This window comes from Pseudorca crassidens, chromosome X (assembly GCF_039906515.1).
Source record: "Pseudorca crassidens isolate mPseCra1 chromosome X, mPseCra1.hap1, whole genome shotgun sequence".
In the NCBI taxonomy this organism is placed as follows: domain Eukaryota; kingdom Metazoa; phylum Chordata; class Mammalia; order Artiodactyla; family Delphinidae; genus Pseudorca; species Pseudorca crassidens.
Genome location: NC_090317.1, coordinates 118,211,789 through 118,235,010, shown reverse-complemented (window position 1 = coordinate 118,235,010; position 23,222 = coordinate 118,211,789). Strand labels below are relative to the sequence as shown.

Genomic DNA, 23,222 nt, shown 5'->3' with positions numbered 1-23,222 from the left:
GCATCTCAGCAGTGGGGACCTTTTATTCAAGGCCTCATCAGCACTTACTTTTCATGGAGATAAAGAATTTTGGGTCATGAGGCTCAGGAAGCGATGCCAACCCATGAAGCCTCTGGAGCCAAGGCGAGGTTTGCTCTCAGAGTGTATATAATAGGCCAAACAGGGAGTGTGATCTGCTCCCATATGTTTCCAGTATACCTCCAGTTGCCATTGGAGACTTAGCTTTGCATAAAAGGATCTGGAAGAAGACATGAATTAACTAGAGGGCATGTAAGTCCTGGAATCATGCAGTGTAAGAACTGAGTGGTTCTTACAGAGACCATCTAGTCTATCCCTTGCTCTTACGGATGAAATTGAGGCCCAGAGAGAAAAGTGTATTGCCTTCCATGCATTTCTATGTAGTAACTTGTCCCCCTCTCTCCACCTCAGCTTACTCAGCTGGTTAGTGGCAGAGTCAGAATTAAAAATCAGATCTTCTGCATCCCAGGTTAGAGCCAACTCCGTATCTGCTATCCCAACTCCCATCATGCACTGCTCTGACTGATGTTTCATTTTCCATCATGAGACAAGGACTAGGGAATGGATTGATTGGACAGTTCCATTATTTTAAAGATACTCACATCTTGGCAGGGCATTTATTTCCAGACTTCTTCCATGTAGCACCATTGATAGAAGGAAAAACCAAGGCCCATAGGTTCCCATAGCATAGGAATTATTATTTTCTGTCTTTAATAGCCCCATTGAACTTAGAAAAATTTGGTCATCATTTAAAATAAAATTTAAAATCAGGGCCATATTTTCATAAACATCCTCTGTTTAAGACAGTATTAGGAAAGGGGGAGAAATTATGGTGAACCTTTACCATTATTTTAATTTCCAGATGCATCTAAACATGCTACACATTTCTCAACGTGCATGAAATATAGTAGGTGTTTTAGTTTATGTTATAAATGATAACCAGTTATGCACTTAGGTTTTTGTGTGCAGTGGAAATATCTTTCTGTGGCTGCCTTTCCATGATACATTGAGTTTTATCTCTTGCTGTCCAACTAGAAGTTAAAAATATTTTTAGGGAGTTCCCTGGTGGTCCAGTGGCTAAGTGCTCCCAATGCAGGGGCCCAGGTTTGATCCCTGGTCAGGGAACTAGGTCCCACATGCCTCAACTAAGAGTTTGCATGCCGCAACTAGAGACCCTGCATGCTGCAAGGAAGATCCCACACGCGGCAACGAAGATCCCACGTGCTGCAGCTAAGACCTGGAGCAGCCTAATTAATTAATTAATTAAAAAATAATAAGGCAGCTTATGAAAAAAATGAAAATAAAAATATTTGTATAGCCTCAACTCTTAATATGCTGAAAGCAATTCATTTATTAGCATACCAGCTGCAACAGTTCTGACCACCCAAATCTTTGGGGTTTTTTGTTTTTTGCTTTTTTTTTAACTGGAACCAAAGCTGCTAATAGTAGCTTGTTTTATTGATGTGAAGTGAAATACTTTGTCCATTAAGGCATTGCAGATATTCTAAAGCTCCCAATTAAACAAATTCTACAGAATACCTGACTCACAGCATTTTTATTATTATGCTTGTCTCCCTCTCAGAAATTCCTCCCTGCCATCAGAACTCATATTTTTCTGATGTGGCCTCAGAAGCACTAACCACACACAGATTTGGCAAACATATACAGGCCTCTGCTGTGTCAGCCCGAAAGGCACCTTTATTCTCAATGGTGTACGTTGGTGCCTCTCCTTTAAAGCAGCATAATGTAGCTGCTGAGTGAATGAGCTCATATTTTCTTAGCTGAAGTTGTTTTTTTTTTTTTTTAACCATCTTTATTGGAGTATCCTGAAGAAAATTAGGAAAACAAAATAATTAAAAATATATATTTAACTGATAAGTAAAGTCCTTCCATTTTTATTTCCTTAGATTTGGAGTGAGAGCAATGAGATTTAAGTATATGGTAGTATTAATATGCTCTTAATATTGTAGTCATTTTATAAATAAGTGCTGGTGATGTAGGATTTTAATTTTATTATTCCCATTATAATTGCAGTCATTTCTTGCATATATTTGGTTAAGTTTGGTTGTAGCATTTTAAGCAAACTGAGGAAAAGTATTCCTGAATTAAATTATATTTGGTAATTAAGTTGGATACAAGGAATAAAAACTTATGATCAGAGGTTATGAAAGTCAAATATTTACCTAGAAATAGTTATCCAAATAGGGCTTTTGAATACTCACATATTTACTCTTGTTTTTAAATTAATGGCTTCATCTATTTATATGTTTTCCCTCAGTTGGCTGAGTTTTATAAAGCCATGCTTTCATTTTTGTTTTCTCTAATAGTCTCATCAAGAGAATGTCAACTATCTACTCAAAATTTTTAAGTTTCAGATGCTACTGCTGTAGCATATTTTTGAAAATGTGGCTTTAAAAACCTTTGCATTTAGCAATTAAACTTAATTATTGAGTGCCTACTATGCAGCAGGTACTATGGGAGGCATTTGGGGTTTAATGCCAATATAGATGATACTGCTGTTCTCCTAGAGATTACAGTGTAGGTAGTACAGAACAATCACTAAGAGCTTCAATTTTTTTTGTGTGTGTTTTTTTTGTGGTACGCGGACCTCTCACTGTTGTGGCCTCTCCCGTTGCGGAGCACAGGCTCCGGACGCGCACGCCCAGTGGCCACGACTCACGGGCCCAGCCGCTCTGCGGCACGTGGGATCCTCCTGGACTGGGGCACGAACCCGTGTCCCCTGCATCGGCAGGCGGACTCTCAACCGCTGTGCCGCCAGGGAAGCCCAGAGCTTCACTTTTGAAGAGAGATAAAGTTGAGTTTGAATTCCAGCTCTGCTACTTGGTAGCTGGGCAACTTTGCATAAGTTACTTAACTACTCCGAGCCTCATTCGTAAAATGAGTCTGATGAAAACAATACCCATCTCATAGAGTGGTTGTAAGGATTGAACAAGACAATTCACGTAAACCCTTAGTCTATCACTTGGCAGAGAGTGGCACAGAGCACTTGGCACAGAGGCCCATCCCGAAGGGAGGCCCATAAATGGCAGGAGTGAATAGGTAATTGCCACATTGGATGCTGTCCCCTATAGGAAAGGGGACAAAGTTTCCATAGAGTGCTATGGAAACAAATTGTCTGTTGAATTAATATCATCATAGGGTAAAAACCCGATGTCCTGAAAACGCTTGGAGTATATCAGTAGTATTTCAGTTTTTAAATTCTGTTACGTAGCTTTTCAAATTAGAGTTTTTGTCTTTTCAGTTTTTAAATTCTTGTTCCTACTGAATAGCGATTTTTCATTTCATTTCCAGGTGATTTGCATGGGAAACTGGATGATCTTTTTTTGATCTACTATAAGGTAAATGATTATTTTGCTAAATATTTATATTTTTGTTGGGGGAAGGCAGTCCTAGGACAAATAACAATATTAGTTTTATTAGGGATAGGTACAAATACAGATATAATAGGACAGTTTTTATCCAAGAAGTTGAAAGATTTGGTTTTTTCACACGTTTCACAAAAAAATTTTAAAGATTTAATTTGGGCCTTTGTTTAATATTATTGTTATCTGTAGATCCATTAGGATTTGTACCTGATTGTATTTATGTTCTTTATTATATGGCAAATGTCTAGATGGCAGAGGAAGGGGAGGGAAACAGTCTGTTTTATTTTATTGTTATTTGGTTCAGAAGTGAGCATGCCACAGCAGTCTTCTCCTCCATTGTGCACTAATGATGCATGAAAGTAGTCCCCCATAGCAAGTTCCAAACTGCTCTTCTCTTCTCCACCCTGATTCATCATTGCCAGGCTCAGCTGCTCTTCCAGTGCTATGACTCCTCTTTGTTGGTTGGGTTTTCTTTTTTTTTTTTTTTTTTTTTTTCGGTACGCGGGCCTCTCACTGTTGTGGCCTCTCCCATTGCGGAGCACAGGCTCCGGACGCGCAGGCTCAGCGGCCATGGCTCACGGGCCCAGCCACTCCGCGGCATGTGGGATCTTCCCGGATCGGGGCACGAACCCGTGTCCCCTGCATCGGCAGGCGGACCCCCAACCACTGCGCCACCAGGGAAGCCCTCTTTTTTTAAATAGTATTGACATATAGTTGATTTACAATATTGTGTTAGTTTCAGGTATACAGGAAAGTGATTTGGAAATCCGAATCACTTTCCTTTACACCTGAAACTATGCTATACAGTAAATCGTTTTTATTTACCTATTTTATATATAGTAGTGTGTATCTGTTGATCCCATACTCCTAACTTATCTCTCCCCCCACTTTCCCCTTTGGTAACCATAATTTTGTTTTCTATGTCTGTGAGTCTGGCTCTGTTTTGTAAATAAGTTCATTTGTATTATTTTTTAGATTCCACATATAAGTGATATCATATGGTATTTGTCTTTCTCTTTCTGACTTACTTCACTTAGTATGATAATCTCTAGGTCCATCCATATTGCTGCAAATGGCATTATTTCTTTTTTTTATGGCTGAGTAATATTCAATTGTATGTGTGTGTATATATATATATATATATATATATATATATATATATATATACCACATCTTCTTTATCCATTCATCTGTCGGTGGACACTTAGGTTACTTCCATATGTTGGCTATTGTGAATAGTGATGCTATGAACATTGGGGTGCACATATCTTTTCAAATTAGAGTTTTTGTCTTTTTCGGATATATGCCCAGGAGTGGGATTGCTGGATCATATGGTTACCATATTTTTAACCTTTTTTTTTTTTGGCTGTGTTGGGTCTCCGTTGCTGCGCGCAGGCTTTCTCTAGTTGTGGCGAGCGGGGGCTACTCTTCATTGCAGTGTGCGGACTTCTCATTGCGGTGGCTTCTCTTGTTACGGAGCACGGGTTCTAGGCACGTGGACTTCAGTAGTTGTGGTGCATGGGCTTCGTTGCTCTGTGGCATGTGGGATCTTCCCAGAGCAGGGCTCAAACCCATGTCCCCTGCATTGGCAGGCGGATTCTTAACCACTGTGCCACCTGGGAAGTCCCTATTTTTAACTTTTTAAGGAACCTCCATACTGTTCTCCATAGTGGCTGATTTACACTAATTTACATTCCCACCAACAGTGTAGGAGGGTTCCCTTTTCTCCACACCCTCTCCAGCATTTATTATTTGTAGGCTTTTTGATGATGGCCATTCTGACTGGTGTGAGGTGATACCTCATTGTAGTTTTGACTTGCACTTCTCTAATAATTAGCGATGTTGAGCATCTTTTCTTGTGCCTTTTGGCCATCTGTTTGTCTTTTGGATAAATGTCTATTTAGTTCTTCTTTGGCTGCAGTATTCTTGAGCTTCCACCCCATAAGAGGTTGTCTTGTGAATAAGATAACATAAATATCCAAAAGCATTTTTTAAAGTACTAAATTATAATAGAAATACAAGGTTTTCATTTCATTCATTCAGAATGGGAGCTTGGAAGGGAATGGAGGAAGCCAAACCAGGAGTGGATGAATGGAGCCAGCACTTAGGAAGAGGTTCAGTTGAGACTGCAGGAGGCCTAAGCAAAGGTCTAGGGCCTGGTAGCCAGAGAGTGGGGTCAGGAGAAATAGAAGGCCATCCAGGTAGTGAGTTGGTGTCAGGAAGTCCAGCCAAAGGTTTGCCGGCAGGGAACTGAGGGTTCTGGTAAATAGGGCAATTCTGGAGATCAGCTACGGAATCCAGTCTGGGCAGGGAAGGAAGAGGCCAGGATGGCAACCAACTGGGAGAAATGGGTGGAATGAAGGATTGCCATGCTCTCTGAGGTCAGGGCAGGAGGCCCAGGAAGCAGGATGGCTGGGAAGTTGCAAGGGGAGTAGTCCTAGGGGATGAATGAGTCCAAGGTGGAATCCAGCATGTGGGTGGCTGAAGTGAGTGAAAGAGAATATTAGGGATGAGGAGGTCAAGCAAGTGGAAAGCAGGTGTGTTAAGTGGGTTGGCCACAGGACTGAGAGATGAGATGCAGAGGAAGGACGTTTAGTTAGAGCTCATGGGCCTAGAAGGAGGAGAGGCTGGCAAAGTGTTAGTCTGTTGGTGGCTCTAAAGAGCAAGTGGACCCACCCCAACTCCTGACCCTGAGGTCTCCATCCTGTGAAGAGTGGGTCCTTTCCTTCCAGAGGGCTGCAGGAGTCAGGAGTCTGACACCATCCCGAAGGGAGGCCCAGATTTCCAGAGGGAAGTCTTTCTGAATGAGTTGAAGGCAAAAGGGAGTTTATTTATGCAGTTTGAGGAATGAGATTTGTTTAAGTCTACATAACACCATATAAATGTTCAGAAGTACAGTCCTGCTATTTTTGACAATTACAATCTGAGGAAGGAGGAGGGGGTGGAGGTATGTGGGGAATAGCCACAACAGAAAATCTGGTAATTATTTTTCCAGAGGTCTTGGAAAATACAAAAAAGGGAAAACAGTTGAGTAAATTAAATGGGAAAAGTGACTTCCTAGGCAATTAGAAAATTTTTCAAGAGGTAGTTGAAGATACTAAGGTGCGATCAGGGAAAGGACTCTGGAGTAGATAGATGCAAAAAGAGAATGTTTCTTTAATTCCATTGGCAAAACTAAATGGAATATATAAAACTGGAAAGTGCTAATGTAAAGATTGAACAGGAGGAGGTGGGTGGTAAGAAGTACTATAAAAAGGACTAAAGGTGAAATTATAGCATTCACATGAAAGCAAGAAATATTTTGAGTGTTAACCAATGACGGTGTTCAGGAAGTGGAGATTGAGAGCCCAGCGATGAAAGAGTATGGAACTGTTTTTGGCCCCAAAGATATCACAGTTTAGTGGGGTAGGTCACCTAATGAAAAGACAAGACAGTTCAGGGTGAGACATGTTATAACTGGGGTAAACAAGTTTCCAAGGGAGCACATTGGAGGGGCGTCTAAGTCGTGGGAGACTTCCTGGAGGAGGTGACATTTAAGACAATCCCTTCAAAGAGTTTTAGTAATTTGATAAGTGCCTAAATCATGAAGGAAAGTTCTGAAGGATCAGAAAAGATTTTATTCCCACACCCTTTTTGTGGTGTGCTGCAATAAATGATGGAATCCGTACCAGTGATCGTTTTTGATTGTTTTGACATTTTTGGTTTCTTTAATATTTGGTTGTCCTTACAAATTCTATCATTTAGCACCTTAAGACTAAACTAGACAGTTTCAGCTCACAGTCCTATCTGGATTTGAAGGGAATTCTTTCCTCTGGGTTCCACACGGTTAACCATGGCACACCTTTCCTAAAAGGGCATCCCAACTTTATATGGCTTCACATATCATCAAGTGAAGCAATTTACATGGCATTAGTTAGGTCATATTTTTAGACTTTATTTTCTGAAAAGGTTAATTTTAATCAGCCACTCTTGCTTAATTAGAGTGACCAGTTTGGAATACTTCATTCAGATCCTTTTCCTCATTGACGAGAAAGCTTGAAATTTTAGACCAAGTATTGGCAAGTTAGTTTGTTAAATTGATGCTGTGTGTGGAAACCTCCTACAGTTGAAAAAGAGCTGCACATGGACAGAGAGAAGCTAATTACCTCTCACCCCTATGGGTGTCATACTGATGCTGTCCATGGAAGCCACGCAGCCTTGTTTTCCTTTTCTTTCTCTCTTCTCCACTATCCTCCACCCCACGCCCTATGCCCCAAATTTTCCGGCTGTGAAGGTCATTAAATATTTTCTTTTTTCTCTATTGCTGATATGCTTCCCACTGCCACAGTAGTCAATTCTTTACCTTTTGAGATTAAGGCAGTGTGTTATAATCAGAACAGATCTCTAAAATAGAGTTTGCAAAAGAAATAAAAATTAAAATTATGTGGAGTTGAGGTCCAGAGGTTATTGTTTGATGTGCCTCGGGAAAATGCCCCCCCAAAATTGTGATAACTTCTAGATGTCTTATGTAAAATACTTCAGTGGGAAATAGGTCTCCTTATCTCTACTCAAGTTAATTAATTGTGATCTGCTATTTTTTTCCCCCTGAAGGTCATCTAATGCTGTTCAGAGTTGTAGTTACCCCAGGTTTTCTGTATTTGTCACCTTGATCACCATGTCATAGATGGTTTATTGTATATCAGCTGCAGAATAAGCCAGAGAGTTTGATTTACTGGAACTGAGTGAAGGATGGGTTCCCTCAGCAGCAGTGTTTGCTTCTTTGAAGAAAATCCAGAGAAATCTCAGTAGCGTAGCTAGAAGCCTAAATATCCTAGAGACCCATGTCCCAGGAGACTTAGCTATTCTTTTTATCTGTTTTCCAATTCTCTTATTATTCTAAGACTAAAACGTATTTGAACTCAGACTATATAGAGTAATACAACTAGTCCTGGCTCAACAATGCAGTTCTTATACATCCAAGTAAGTCTTGCCTTTGCCTTCAGAGGCTCAACACTTACAGAAGTTCAGTATATATTTAGGACTCCTTTTAGAATCACTTTCACAGACAGTAACATTTTCTATTGAACGAGCTTCATTATCACAAATCAATCTTTTGAAGTCGTGTGATTTTTTGAAAAGGTTAAAACTTATTGGGTGTCAAGCATGCCATGTAAGGTGGATGGCTTAGCTGACCCTTACTATTAGGGGCTTAAAATTAGGTTTGACTAAAGAAATTCGGTATTCGTTGCTCATAGTAGAGGTGAAATACTTATAAAGTTTGGTTTAACTGGGCATGAGTTCTACTACCAGAAAATTGGTCATTCCAGTGGAAAATATGTTTACATATTTTCTCAAATTTTGACTGTTGCTTTTCTCAAATTTTGATATTAAGGTTTTATTGATCTTATGAAATAAATTGGAGAGATGTACATCATTTTCTATGGTTTGGAACTTAAATCCCTTGTTCTCAAACTTGGCTATACATTGTAATCACCCAAGAAAATGGGGAAAAAAACCTACTGATACCTGAGTCCCACTCCCAGAGATTCTGATGGACACCTAGGAGTCTCCATGTGATTTTAATGTGCAGCCAAGGATGGGAATCGCTGGTTTAAGTAACATTAAAACTATTTGCTCTTAAAAATTGAGATAGAGCTCTGCTATAAAGCAACATGCAACCAATGCACTTTCGAAGTTTTCTACTTCTTTTGAATCAGTTTTGGTAGCTTCTAATTTTCAAGAAAATCCTCCATTTCTCTAGATTGTCAAAGTACATTGCCACAGATGCCAATATTATGTTCTCTCTCTCTCCTCCCTCTCTCTCTCTCTCTCTCTCTCTCTCTCTATATATATATATATATATATATATAGTTTTAAAATTTACTTCTGTATATCTTTGTCTTTTTTCCAATCTTTAATCTTACATTTATTCTCTTTTTTCACTTATCCTCAATCAGGCTCATGGTGAGTTTTATCATCAATTTTATCAATTTGTTCTTTCAAAGAATCACCCTTTGGATTATATAACTTTCATATTTTTGTTTTCCATTTCATTAATTTCAGCTTTTATCTTTATTTGATTGGTTTTATTTTTCTAATGTCTTAAGATGAATACAGTCTTTCACGTGCATCTTCTTTAATAATGAAGGCATTTCAGGCAATGCACCTTTTCTAATTTTAGTTTTAACTGAGCCTTCTGTTGAACTTATAATATTGCTATTAATTTCCTCTTTGATCCAATGGTTATTAAGACTACAATTTTTAATTTCCAAGGATCTTAATTCAAGAAGCTGGAATTTTTTGAATCATATTTTTATTTACTTCAGATTTTATTGGATTATGATATGAGAATGTGTTCTATGAAATGTTTCTTATTTTGAATTTGTTAAGGATTTCTTTGAAATCAAGTATATGATTGATTCTCATGAAGCCTCTGTGGACAAATGAAAAATTAATTGTATTCTCTATTCATAGGATGCAAAGTTCTTCATATATCTATTAAGTTCATTAGTTATACAGTTGACCCTTGAACAATGCAAGAGTTAATCCACGAATAACTTATTGTTGGCCCTCTTCATCCGCAGTTCCTCTGTGTCCACAGATTCAACCAACCATGGACCATGTAGTACTGTAGTGTTTTTTTTTTTACCTATTATATAATGAAATTTATTTATTTATTTTTTATTGGGGTATAGTTGTTTTACAGTGTTGTGTTAGTTTCTACTGTACAGCGCAGTGGCGTTCCCTGTGCTATACAGCAGGTTCTCAAGTACTGCAGTATTTACTATTGAAAAATATCTGCATATAAGTGGACCCTTGCAGTTCAAGGGTAAACTGTATATTCAGTTTTTTCCATCTATATCTTTCTAAATATGTATACTGTATATTTCTTTGTAATAAATTACCCCAGTACTTAGTGGCTTAAAACTGCAAACATTTAGTATCTCACAGTTTCTATGGTTCAGAAATTTGAGTGCAGTTTAGCTGGGTGGTTCTGGCTTAAGGTCTCTCATGAGCTAGCAGTCAAGCTATTGGCCAGGGCTGCAGTCATTTGTAAGGTTGACTGGGGTTGGCAGACCCATTTCCAAGATTGCTGACTCACATGGCACAGCATTTAAGTTCCTTGCTGGCTGTTGACAAAACAGCCACATGGGCCTCTCCACAGGGTACCTGAGTGTTCTCATGACATAGCAGCTAGCTTTCCCCAGAGTGAGTGATCCAAGAGAGAGATCAGATAGGAGGCTGCAGTATCTTTTATGACTTAGTCTCCAAAGTTGCACACCATCACTTCTGCTTTTTCTTATTCCTTTCTTAAAAGTAAATCACTAAGTCCAACCCACATTCAAGGAATGGTAAATTAGACTTCACCTTTTAAAGGGAGTGTCAAATAATTTGTGGACATTATTTTAAACCAATAATTTGATCTGAATGATTTACTATGTTTGTATTTTTAAAAAAATCTTCTTGCATTTATAGTAGCTAAATATACAAAGCAAAAACTTGTTCTTTTGTTTATTGAATACAAGTTTATGAATTGTATCTTCTTTATAAAGTGCCTGTTATTATGATATAATGTTGCTTTATCATCATGTTTAGCACTTTTAATGTTAAAAATTCCACTCTATCTAATATTAATATTTGCATTTTTGCTTTTTCTTTGTTGTAGTTACCTTGTTTTCAGTCTCCCTTTATTTTTTTCATGTGTATTTCTCACAAACTATACATACCTGAGTTTTGTGTTTTAATGTAGTCTGGTAGTCTTGGTATGTTAATGGTAGAATTTAACCCACTCACATTTAGTATAACAACACATATTTTTGAAAAATGTCCTTCTATTTTACTTTGTTTACTATTTATTTCTCTTGGTTTCATCCTTTTTTCCTTTCTTTTTGCTGTTTTGGTGAAGTTTTTAAAATTATTGTTTTCTTTGGCACTTTTACTGTGCTTTTCCATTCATTAGTCATTGTCTTCCCATTCCTGACATTTCTAATAAATGATGTATGTATGTATACTTCTCAAATAGCTATAACTTTATTCCTCCACCATTAGCTTCTCTCTCCTCCAGTAAGACAAATGTATTTGTTTTCACATTTTCCATGTACATCTCCCATTCAGATGAGATTTGTAGAGAATTTTACTTTTCTCCCTTCAACTCTCCTGCAAATCCTTAGCTATTGTTCATGCCATATTTTTATTTCTTGACCATTATTAGATTTCCTTCATAGTATGTCTCTTCTATTTCTTGAATCCTTGCTTTGTACTTAAACACAATTTCCATATTATTGCTATTGATTTATATTTAATTATATATTGCAAGGTTCATTGTTCACATCTGTATTCTTTCCTCTTAGTCTTTCCCTGGCTTAAGGACTTTTTATTGTTACTGCTATTATTTGGTTAGAATATTGTCTTGAGTATTTTCCTCTATGGGGCATGTGGGTGTTAGATTCTCTAAATGCAAGCTGCTTGAATGCAGGGACTTTGTATTGTTTACTTCTGTGTTTCTAACACCCTAAAACTGTATCTAGTACATAACAAGCAATCAATACATGTTCATTGAGCATAGAAATCATGAGCTCTTTCAAACTTCAGGCTGAAGTCTCTTTTTAACCATAGAAAATTCCCTCTCTTATTTATGTAATTATTGCCTCTTCTCCATCTGTTCCTTTTTCCTGATTCTGGAATGCTTATTATTGGCACATTAGTTCTCTTGGCTCTGAACTCTAATCTCTTACTCATTCCTCATGATTTCCATCATTTTGCCTTTTGCTCTGTGTGAGAGATTTTTTATCTGCTTGCTCTTTCAGGTCAGTAATGTATTTTTCAACCATTCCTTCTTTTAGTTAGCGCCAATCTATGCTATTTTAAATTTGAATAGCATATTTTTCATGCCAAGAATTATTAACTTTTTGTTCTTTATTTCATGGTACTCTTAAAAAAAAAGTGTCCTCTGTCTCCTCCAGCGGTCTTGTCTCATTAGGGGATCGTACTTCGGCAGATCTGATTGGTCTGCCTCTCTCTGGTTACTGGATCCCCTTAAGTACTAGGTTATTTCCATTTTTAATTTTCTGCTTAAGCTAGGTTAAACCTCTCCATAGTTGGAGGCACAACACTTTCTACTCTTGCATCAAGAGTGTGAGAGGAAGTCTCTATGTTCCTAGGTGTCTCTAAATACAAGTATTAGTATTCTTTTAGCTTCAGAGATGTAAAAGAAGTTCTCCTATACTTTTTCTGGTAAGATCCAGATCCCTCTCTCCCAAGCAAGACCACACACATGCTCTGAGGCAGGGTCTCCCCTTAATCAAGGAGTCCACGTGTCCTCTCAGACCTAGTTCTTCCATGGCTCTCTGCTGCTGCTCCTTGAGCCCCCTTCAGTCTTGGACATCCCAATAGAACCTATAGCCTTCAGCACCTCTCAGACTTCTCCAGCTTACTCATCCCAGCCAGCTGAAGGCTGAGGGAAGGAAGTGTATCAGAGATGCAGAATCATTCCCCTTTTCTTTACGTTTTGATGACCAATAGCCTATATTTTTATAACTGGCTCACACTATCTAAGCCCAGTGTGAATAAGGTTATGTGAGTTAATGTATAAGAAAATATAAAATAATGGGATCTTAAAAATAGAAATAACTTGGAGGCCATAATAAAACGAATCTCTTAATTTGTATGGTGCTTTATGGTTTTCATGAAATTTTATACACACAGTCTCATTTTAGTTCCGAAGTAGCCCTGTGTGATAAGTATGGAAGTTATCATTCTCATTTAACAGATGAGGAAACTAGAGTTCATAAAGGTCAAATAACTTGCCCAAGGACAGGCACATGAGTAAAAGTGGAGCTGAATTAGAGAATAAGTCTTCTGGCCCAGAACACTACACCACTGCTTGCTTGTTTGTTTCCAGTTGCCTTCAGGACATGTTTCATTGCATAATGATTTCTGGAATCCCTAAGTTACTTGCTACAACTTGTATTATATTTTTTCAACTATTTCTATCATATTGATATGAAAATTTTTAAATGTATATAAATACTAGGTGGTGAGTATAAAGTAATAAGATTTTCTTATGTAATTTGAAATCTAACAAAAAAGGAATTTGAAAATCATTTGAGAAAGATTAATATAACTAGAATACGTGCACTATTTCTTGAAGGTAACTTTTTTGAAGGAGGACATATATTAGGATGTATGAGTACTTAAAATTTTCTCTTTGTAATGTATTTTTTAAACATTTGAATTTATCTTACTATGCAATAGAAATGCACTCAACCATTTCCCTACCAGGCATGACGTGTTTTATCTTAGAGTTTAGTAGTACAGAAGTAAACGAGCGAATAGCTGCTATAAAGACCAGACCTTTGTCCTGATCCCAGTCCTTTTTTGTGCTAACACTGTATCTTAAAGTATTATCTCATACTCAGGAGTGGTAATCAAAATATTTAACAACAAATATGGCCCTGGTCAGTGAGAAGTCAAAACACATGCCTGTAACACCTGGTGTGATCGTATCAGAGTGTACTGATGGTGTGTTAGCCCTGCTCACAGTTGGGCAGTACCTTACACTTTCCTGAGTGCTTTCATACCCGTTTTCTCGTTTGCTCTGGGGTGGGGGTGTGTGTGGAGAATATAGTGTCATTCCCTTTTTTCAAATTGAGAGAATCACAGCCCAGAGAAGTTAAATAATGGTCCCTTAGAATGAACGACATTTGGCTCTTAGTTTAGTGTTCTTCCTTGGGTAGAAGTTTCCCTCTTCTACCTAAGGAAGAGATGAGAGTAACCATTTTTATTTTATTTTATTTTGTTTATTTTATTTAATTTTTGTTTGTTTTTTAAATTAATTAATTAATTTTATTTATTTATTTTTGGCTGTGTTGGGTCTTTTTTCACTGCACACGGGCTTTCTCTAGTTGCGGTGAGCGGGGGCTACTCTTTGTTGTGGTGCGCGGGCTTCTCATTGCCATGGCTTCTCTTGCTGCAGAGCACAGGCTCTAGGTGTGTGGGCTTCAGTAGTTGTGGCACGCAGGCTCAGTAGTTGTGGCTCACGGGCTGTAGAACGCAGGCTCAGTAGTTGTGGCACACGGGCTTAGTTGCTCCGCGGCATGTGGGATCTTCCCGGACCAGTGATCGAACCCGTGTCCCCTGAATTGGCAGGCGGATTCTTAACCACTGCACCACCAGGGAAGCCCGAGAATAACCATTTTTAATAGGACAAATATCAGGTTCTTTCAGAGAAAACTCATAGTAGGTGGTGGTGAGTAGAATGAGCAATCCCCATCCCCCTGGAGTCTTCCTGTCCCAAGCTAATCCTTCACTTCCAAGGTCCCTTGCAGGAGATGCCTGCCCTGGAAAGTGAAACTGGCTTGAGTGAGTGAGCAGATTTTTCCCAGTGGAAGAACTAACTCAGCCTCTTTTCTCCACATCCACATGGACATTAAGTACAAAGCGTTACTTTTAAAAGTACATTCTTTTAACTGCTTGTTTTTCTCCTTCTTCCTTCCACAGAATGGTCTCCCCTCAGTGAGCAACCCATATGTTTTTAATGGTGATTTTGTGGATCGAGGAAAAAATTCCATGGAGATCCTAATGATCCTGTTTGTGAGTTTTCTGGTCTACCCCAATGACCTGCACCTGAACAGAGGCAACCATGAAGATTTTATGATGAATATGAGGTAACCTAGGCCTGTGGATTTCCTCTTTTGTTTCCTGTTCTGGAAAATGCTGCCATGTTTAGCTCCTAGCGGAGAGTGAGAGGTGAGTGTAGAGAAGCAGGGATGAGGAGAATCTCAAGGAAGAGCTCAATTCTTACAGCGATTTACCTCCCCCAATCTTCTGCTGTGTGAGTGAGTATAAATTGCTCTAAAGTTCCCTTCCTATCTTTTCTTCCCGTTCTTCCTTCGCGCTTCTATTATGTTTCCTTCTTCCCGTGCCCAGCCTTCACAAGCCAAATCGTGTGCCGAGTAGACGTGTTAGGCCAGGTTTGGAGGTGTGGTAGGTTGTATGAGCAGGTTTAGATGGACTCATTCTCTTGCTACTCTTTTGGCTTGCATCACATGTTGTCTCAGAAACTAGTACTGTGTTTTTCACTGATGTGTATATTTTTTATGACACGGTGATTGCTTTTGGCATAGTTGTTCCTAAACATATTTGAGAACAGCTGTAACATAGCGTTTCAACTATCTGACTCACTGGAGTTTTGGGGAATAAAGATTGGTTAAATGGTTTACCAATTTTTGCTGAAAGGCTCAGTAAGTGACAAATGTTCTCCTTTCTCTTCTTTCCTCCTCCTCCTCCTCTTCCCCTTCCCCTTTCCCTTCCTCTTTTTCTTCCTCTCCTTCTCCTTTTGTTTTTCTTGTTTCTTGTTTTATGAAAAACAGAATCCAGTTTGCTCTAGGGAAGTAGAAGGCATGGCATGTTTCATGCTATGGTCCTGGGCTTTTGGGTGCCTAGATCAAAGCTCAGCAGCTGATTAGTTTTGTCTTTGGGGCAGTTTTGGCGCTTGGCCTGAACACAGTTTCAATTCTAATCCTCAAGTATGGAAGCAAATGATAAGATTATGAAGAAAAAAAACCCCCAAAATCTCAAGGCTACTTTCAGAGACCCATTATATATAATATAGCTCAATCTGTTTATTTGGGCATGCCATTTATCCTTCCATTTATTTAGCTAGTCAACTGTATTTATCTAGTGCCTACAATGGTTAGTGAAAGAGACATGGCCCCTGCCCTACTGGAGTTTACATCTAACAGGGAAGACACGAGTTGAGCAGGTTTTTCAAGTGTGATGAGTTTGTAAAGTGGGGGATCCAATCTGTCTGAGGGGTGATTGGAAGGTTCTCCCATAGAAGTACGGCATTAGCCTGAGACCTGGAGGATGAATTAGGCGATCAAGAGAGGACCGTGGCAGGGGGGATGAGAAACTGTTCCACAGTGAGGAGACAACTTATGCAGAACTTGAGAAAGGACTTTTTAGACTTGAAAGAAGTTCAGGATGGGAGGAACAAAGACTGAAGGACGGGATGGTACCTGATAGGGCTGGAGACGTAAGAAATGATTGCAAAGAAATTTGGGCTTTCTCCTGAGGACAAGAGAAAATCATTGAAGAGTATTATACAATTTGTGTTTTAAAATGCAGCAGGAAGATTAGTTTGGAGAGGGACAAGAATTGATATGGGGAGGCCAATTAGGAAGTAGTTGAAGAGATAGATGATGGAGTCTCACTTAGACTTGTGTGGTAAAGATGGAGACCCAAAGCAGTAGATATATTCAGGAGGAAGTTTAGGCAATGATTTAAGGCTTGGTAACGTGATATGGGGGACTTGAAAGGAGAGAGAATTAGGGATGACCTCCAGGTTCCTAGCTTGAATTTGCAAGATCACTGTTATTAGGAACATGATAAGTGGAGAAAGTTGGGGTGAGGGAGAAGGATGAGTTCAGTTTGGGGTAAGCTGATTCGAGGTGCTGTTGAGTAGGCAGGGCTGAGTTCATCTTGGAAAACATAACGTTACCCTGTAGAAGCTTCACATGATATGATTTGCATGGAAACCTGGAGTGAGTGTGCTGTGTTCTGACTTCACCGTGTTAAAGGTGTTAGAGGTATATATTATTATCCTAAGGCAAGGAAAGTAATTGAAAAAAATTTTTCATCATTAATTCTCCCTTAGTGACTGCTATTCAGGCATTAAAATTCCTGACACTTTCTATTAAAACCCTCAATACCATTACATGAACTTTATGAGAGAGTATAAAGAGCCAACTTGTTATCTTCTAGGCTTTTCTTTGTCTTTATTCAGTCTTTTTGCCCCCGATCATTCATTTACTATAAAATATAGGATGTCTGAGAAATTCTATCTAAATGAAAAGCATTTTCCCACACACTCTCCCCCAGTGGCCACAGCACACATCTCTGAATACTTACAGTACTTACACACCTGTGCATACCATGTATTTCTTAAGTTGTCTTGTAATTGTTTCATGAAAATTTATCTTCTTTTCCTGAAGCTCCTTGAGGATAGGGACAATGTCATCTGCTGCTTTTCTTCTTTCCCATCGTGCCTAGCAAAGTCTTGGATAAGTAATCATTCCAAATAAAGTCTAGTTTCTTGAGTTCTTGATACTTGTGGTAGCGAGATGGCAAGGGCTCCCTTTTTTGCATGACTTGACTCATGTAAATAGGAGTTCTCAACATTCAATGAAAGCGTTGAAATCCCATTGTTTTTTTTCAGGTATGGCTTCACAAACGAAGTTTTGCATAAATATAAGGTAAGGCTCTTTGTTTTTTGCATTTTCTTTGCTGTTTATACATAGAAGTTAAAAAAAAAGAAAGCTTCAAGAAGGGTGAGGGGAGAACTAGTCAGAATTCATGCCAATAATATAAAAGCACAAAAGGAAGCCCTGGGGCTTCCCTGGTGGCGCAGTGGTTGAGAGTCCGCCTGCCGATGCAGGGGACACGGGTTCGTGCCCCGGTCCGGGAGGATACCACATGCCGTGGAGCGGCTGGGCCCATGAGCCATGGCTGCTAAGCCTGCGCGTCCGGAGCCTGTGCTCCGCAACGGGAGAGGCCACAGCAGTGAGAGGCCCTCATACCGCAAAAAAAAAAAAAAGGAAGCCCTGGCCATAGTGAAGACCTGTTTTTCTTTCTAGACACAAGCTTTTTCATTGTGACTTCTGTGCAAGTTTTAGCATAGATACAAACATATTCCATTGTTTTAAAGGTACCTGGGATTTGTTCTACTCAGGTATGGTAAAACGTGCAGACATGGAAATGACTGTCATGAAGGAAAAGGTTTTTACTCACAGTTCCTTAGAAACTGGAGGCTTGGCACAGCACACCCTGCGGCCACATGGGGAAGCACTCCGGGGGTCAGTCAGAGGCGGAGGGAATGAGGGCAGACATGGACAAGAGCCTTTATTGTGGTTTCCTTGACATGGACAAAAGCCTTTATTGTGGTTTCCTTGGGAAGAAATGGGTGAGGCATTGTAAACAGGTTTAGGATTGGCTAGTTTGAATAGTTTTAGCAGGCTCTGGGGCTTAGGGCTTGTCCAAGGTTGTCTGGTATCTGGCCCTGGGGTGACTGGAGCTGACAATAGTGACCCTGGGTGTGAGAATTCCATAGAGGACTAATTGGGAGGATAGGCTCTGGATAGTTTGGTTTGCATATGAAAGGTAGCCTCATTTACATACAAAAGGCAAGTCCTTTACTATCTCTAGGAATTAACTAGCCCTGGGAGGGGCAGTCTCTTCTCAAGGGTCAGCAAGGCACCAAAATGTCAAAGTATCAAAAATACAGACCAAAAAGACATGATTAATGCATGCTTGTTGGTTAGTGATTCCATCCTGACCTTCTTTGGGTGGCATGAAAACTGTGGGTTTTTGTCCATATGTTGGGACTATTCAATAAACTTGAACTATCAGAAAAAAACAAACTTACTCAAGCTCTTACTTACAGCTACATGGGAAAAAGATCTTACAAGTCTTGGAAGACATCTATACCTGGCTCCCAATTGGTACAATCATTGACAATGAAATCCTGGTCATACACGGAGGGATATCAGAGTCCACAGACTTGAATTTACTCCACCGTATAGAAAGAAACAAAGTAAGAAGCAGTGTTTGCATGAATGTTGTCTCAGAGATTTATAAAGGGATACGTACCTCCCTTCATTTATTATTTTGTATTGATTCGTGTTTTAGTGGTTGCTGTAACTCTGAAAAGATTAGTACAAATTTTAAGAAAATCTGTGATTGCATGATAAGGAACTAAATGGATAACTTCTATATATGGAAAATGCATTGTTAAAAATTCATGGTGAGGGCTTCCCTGGTGGCACAGTGGTTGAGAGTCCGCCTGCCGATGCAGGGGACACGGGTTCGTGCCCCGGTCCGGGAAGATCCCACATGCCGCGGAGAGGCTGGGTCCGTGAGCCATGGCCGCTGAGCCTGCGCGTCTGGAGCCTGTGCTCCGCAATGGGAGAGGCCACAACAGTGAGAGGCCCGCGTACCGCAAAAAAAAAAAAAAAAAAAAAAAAATTCATGGTGAAAGTGGAAAAATGAGGAAATATCGGCATTTCGTATAGTTTCTAAAAGTGAAAAATCCTGATTTTTGAAAAGTTAAAATTTCTACTTAATTAATTAAAGTTGTGGTAAAATATACAAAACATAAAATTTACCACTTTAACCATTTTTAAGTGTATAGTTCAGTGACATTAAGTACTTTCACATTGTTCTGCAACCATCACTACTGACACCACCATCCATTTCTAAAACTTTTCATCTTCCCAGACTGAAACTCTACCCATTAAACAGACTCCCCATTCTACCTTCCCCAGCCCTTGGCATTCTGTCTTCTGTCTCTATGAATTTGACTGCTCTAGGTGCCTCATAGAAATGGAATCATACAGCAATTTATTTCTGAATTGGTATGATTTCCCTTATATATTCCAAATGGCTCAGGGTAATCTGGGGGGGAATATTTTAATATTTCAACTTAAGCAATCATATTCAATACAGCAGAAGCAGAGCAGGAATATGTATTGACACTCTGAGGGTAGTGGGTGTGGGGGGCCCGTGAAGCTCCCAGCCGTAGTGAACAGCGTCTTTGGCTGGGCCTTGCAGAGTGACTGCAATCGTCTTCCGCCTGTACCAGAGCCCAGCCAACACTCCCAGACTAGGGGGTAGACGGGGTGCCAGGTGGGCATGAGGACCAGTGGCAGCTCTGGAGCCAGGTGATCTTGTACGGTCCTAGTGAGAAACCTAAACCCTTACTCCTCAGGACTGATAATCGACTTCCAACCAATCTAAGCAAGTGGGGTCTAGAGCTAGAATTTAATTTGATATGGACAGAAATGTGATTCCTGTTCACCTTGAGTTTTTTTTTTAAATATTTATTTTTGGCTGCGTCGGGTCTTAGCTGTGGCACGCGGGCTCCGGAGTGCGTGGGCTTTGTAGTTGCGGCATGTGGGCTCTGTAGTTGTGGCGCGTGAGCTTAGTTGCCCCGCAGCACGTGAGATCTTAGTTCCCCGACCAGGGATCGAACTGGCGTCACCTGCATTGCAAAACAGATTCTTAACCACTGGACCACCAGGGAAGTCCCACCTTGAGTTTTTAGAGCCCTTATGCCTTTATACACATATGAATGATAATATTGTTGCTAACTCCTTCTCATCCTTTTAATTTCAGCTTAAGTATACACCCCTCCTCTGGAAAGCCATCCATGACCTCCACACTAGATCAGGTCCCCTTCTGTGTGCTTTCAAGCCCCTTGTACATATCCTTCATAAAAGTTACCAAAATTAAATAAGCAGTTGTAGTACTGTTTGTTTACCATCCTCCCCTGCTTCTCTAGTTCACTGATACAACCCCAGCACCAAGATGTAGTTAAGTATTAATTAATGTTTGTTGAATATCTCCTAAGAGGTTTAAGACCAAAGTAGGGCAAGTGTAAGATAAAACTGGAAAAAAATCTTTTTACAACCCTTTCCTGATTCTGTGGTGACTTTACATACCCCAGTCCCCAGCCTCACCCAGTGATGACCATACTTCCTGGTTTACACCTGTTGTCTTGGTGTAGTTATTAATAGCACATCCCTTTACTCTCAAAAGTATCCCAGTTGCAGTAAATTTTAAGGTACCTAGTTTAAGTCACCTTTCTTATAATATCAGCAAACAGTCAAGTCAATAAGACGTTTCAATCAACATGGGGTAGTCACTGTTAACATAATGAGTGGATATGATTCTAGCCAGGAGCAAGGGAACATGATGTTTCTGTCAGTCAAATATCGGCAAGCACATGGCAGGAATGCAACAGTCCACCACCAGTTGCCCTGTGACAACAGCGCTAATCAGCCATGGCAGCCAGTACCAAATGATCAGATTGAAAATTTTTCCTTTCCTGAGGTTAGCCTGAGAAGCCTGGCCTCTCTAGGGCTATTTGAGATATTAAGAGCATGTGTCTGGAATGCCCATTACTGTCTCTGTGGAGACCCTAAATTGAGAGCCACCTTAACCTAGCAAACACCATGGAGCTCTGATATCAGACAGATGTAGCTAGCATTACATCCATTACATCCTGCTTCTGCCACTTCCTGGCTGGGTGACTGGGCAAGCTGCCAACGATTTCTAAGCCTCAGTTTCCACATGTATTATACATTGAAGCTAAAAATACCTACTGTATTGAATTGTTGGGAGGATTAAATATAATTTCCTAGATGAAGAAAATGGCATAGAGTAAGCTTTGAACATAACTCTCTTCTGCAACTCTCTCTTCTTTTTCCTGATACTTAAAACTAAGGTTTGAATTTCAGTCACCAAGACACACCCTGGGGAGAAATTTTGGGGCCAGGAATTTTACCAGGATACCTCAAATTTCACCCCCTTTGGGGATCATTGTTCCACCTACTGAAAAGACTGGCTTTAAAGGTAGAAATTTGACTTGTGTATTTTTTGTCTACCCTGCCTAGAGTGAAGTTGAACTGGTAGCACGTGCTTGTTGTGTGAAACTCTACCAGATGAGATACAAAAACAGGTTTTCAAGTTCAGTTTTATAACCCCCACTTGCCCATCTGTTTGGACCCTCCAAGTGTAGGGGTGACCATGCTTCCTGTTGATACCTGCTGTTATGGTATAATTGTTAATAGGAGAGGGGTAGGGTTGGGGGAACCTGATGACAACCTCCATTCTAGGTTCATTAAAGGTATTTTGTAAGGTAGGCAGGTTGGGGAGGAGGGTGAATGCAGAGGGACAGAGAAGGAAGACTCTATAACACTAAGACTCTGGTTTAGTATTTTTCAAACTCCCTGGCAGGGGTTGTGAGAAGGGATGGCTAGTAGGACCCCCAGGAGAGAATGATGATGTGGTACCTTAGCAGGGGCTGAACAAAGTATCCTGATCCCAAGTGGCCTTGAAAACGGTGGAGCCACATGTACTTAAGAGACCATGTGGTTTTGCCCTGCCTGATGACCTTATCAGAAGTGTGTTGTGTGGAGCCACGTCCAGAGTGTCCTCCCAGAATATTATGCTCTGCCTAAGACCTGGCGACATTTGCTGGTGGGGAGACAGGGAGGGTAGGCTGTGAACTCACTAATAATAGCTGAAATTGAACTCCAACCATCTCAATGAGACAGGACCTCAGAATAAGGTTCAATTTTATTTTTGAAAAACAAAGGTAAGATTTTATATACACCCTAGTTTATAGAAGAAGCTTAAGTGCCTACCACAGAGAATTGTCCATCACTGAACTAAGGTCACCAATGTAACAGAAGTATTATTTCCAATTGTTTTGTATAAAGGTATGGTACTGCAAAGAAACAAGTATAAAATTACAGTCTCAAGTTATGTAAGGGAATGTAGAAGGGATTATAGTAATTGATGTACTATCAGAGAGATATTTTATTTCCAAAGAAATACATTGCCTTTGTTACTAGGATTAGAGAATATAATCAATTGCTTGCAGGTCTGACTGAGAACCCAGTGCATTTAAGTTGAAGGGCTTCCGAAGTTTTCAACTTATGTCCCCTTTGTGCACTTTCCTAGGCACAGATGTACTTTCTCTCATTTCTCCTGGAAAACACAGCAAAAGGAAAAGCAACCATCCTCTTGAGATGTTTCTGAACTCTAGGCCTGTTAGTTCTCTCTCTTAGCCCCATGTATAGATAAAGGCTCAGAGGGAGACTAGTTTTCCCTTAGCATCTTCTTTTTCCTGTCAGGACGCCACAGAACATATCTCTACTGATATCTGTGCCTCTGGGGTCTTTTAGAAACTCTAATGGGAAACTTTCCCTTAGGACAGTATCTCTTTTTGAAAAATGTACAAACAGAACATAACAGCCCCACTTTTAGAGATCAGTT

General features: G+C 39.8%; 1 protein-coding gene across 1 annotated transcript in view; it reads left to right on the top strand.

The window, feature by feature from the left end:
* Positions 1–23,222, top strand: part of PPEF1 (protein phosphatase with EF-hand domain 1) — a 150,497-nt gene that overhangs the window by 90,416 nt on the left and 36,859 nt on the right. Inside the window, exons 10-13 of the mRNA XM_067723474.1 lie at positions 3,331–3,377; positions 14,883–15,049; positions 17,602–17,638; positions 18,826–18,975. Of these exons, the coding sequence (XP_067579575.1) occupies positions 3,331–3,377; positions 14,883–15,049; positions 17,602–17,638; positions 18,826–18,975 (401 nt within the window). The remainder of the gene's footprint in view (positions 1–3,330; positions 3,378–14,882; positions 15,050–17,601; positions 17,639–18,825; positions 18,976–23,222) is intronic.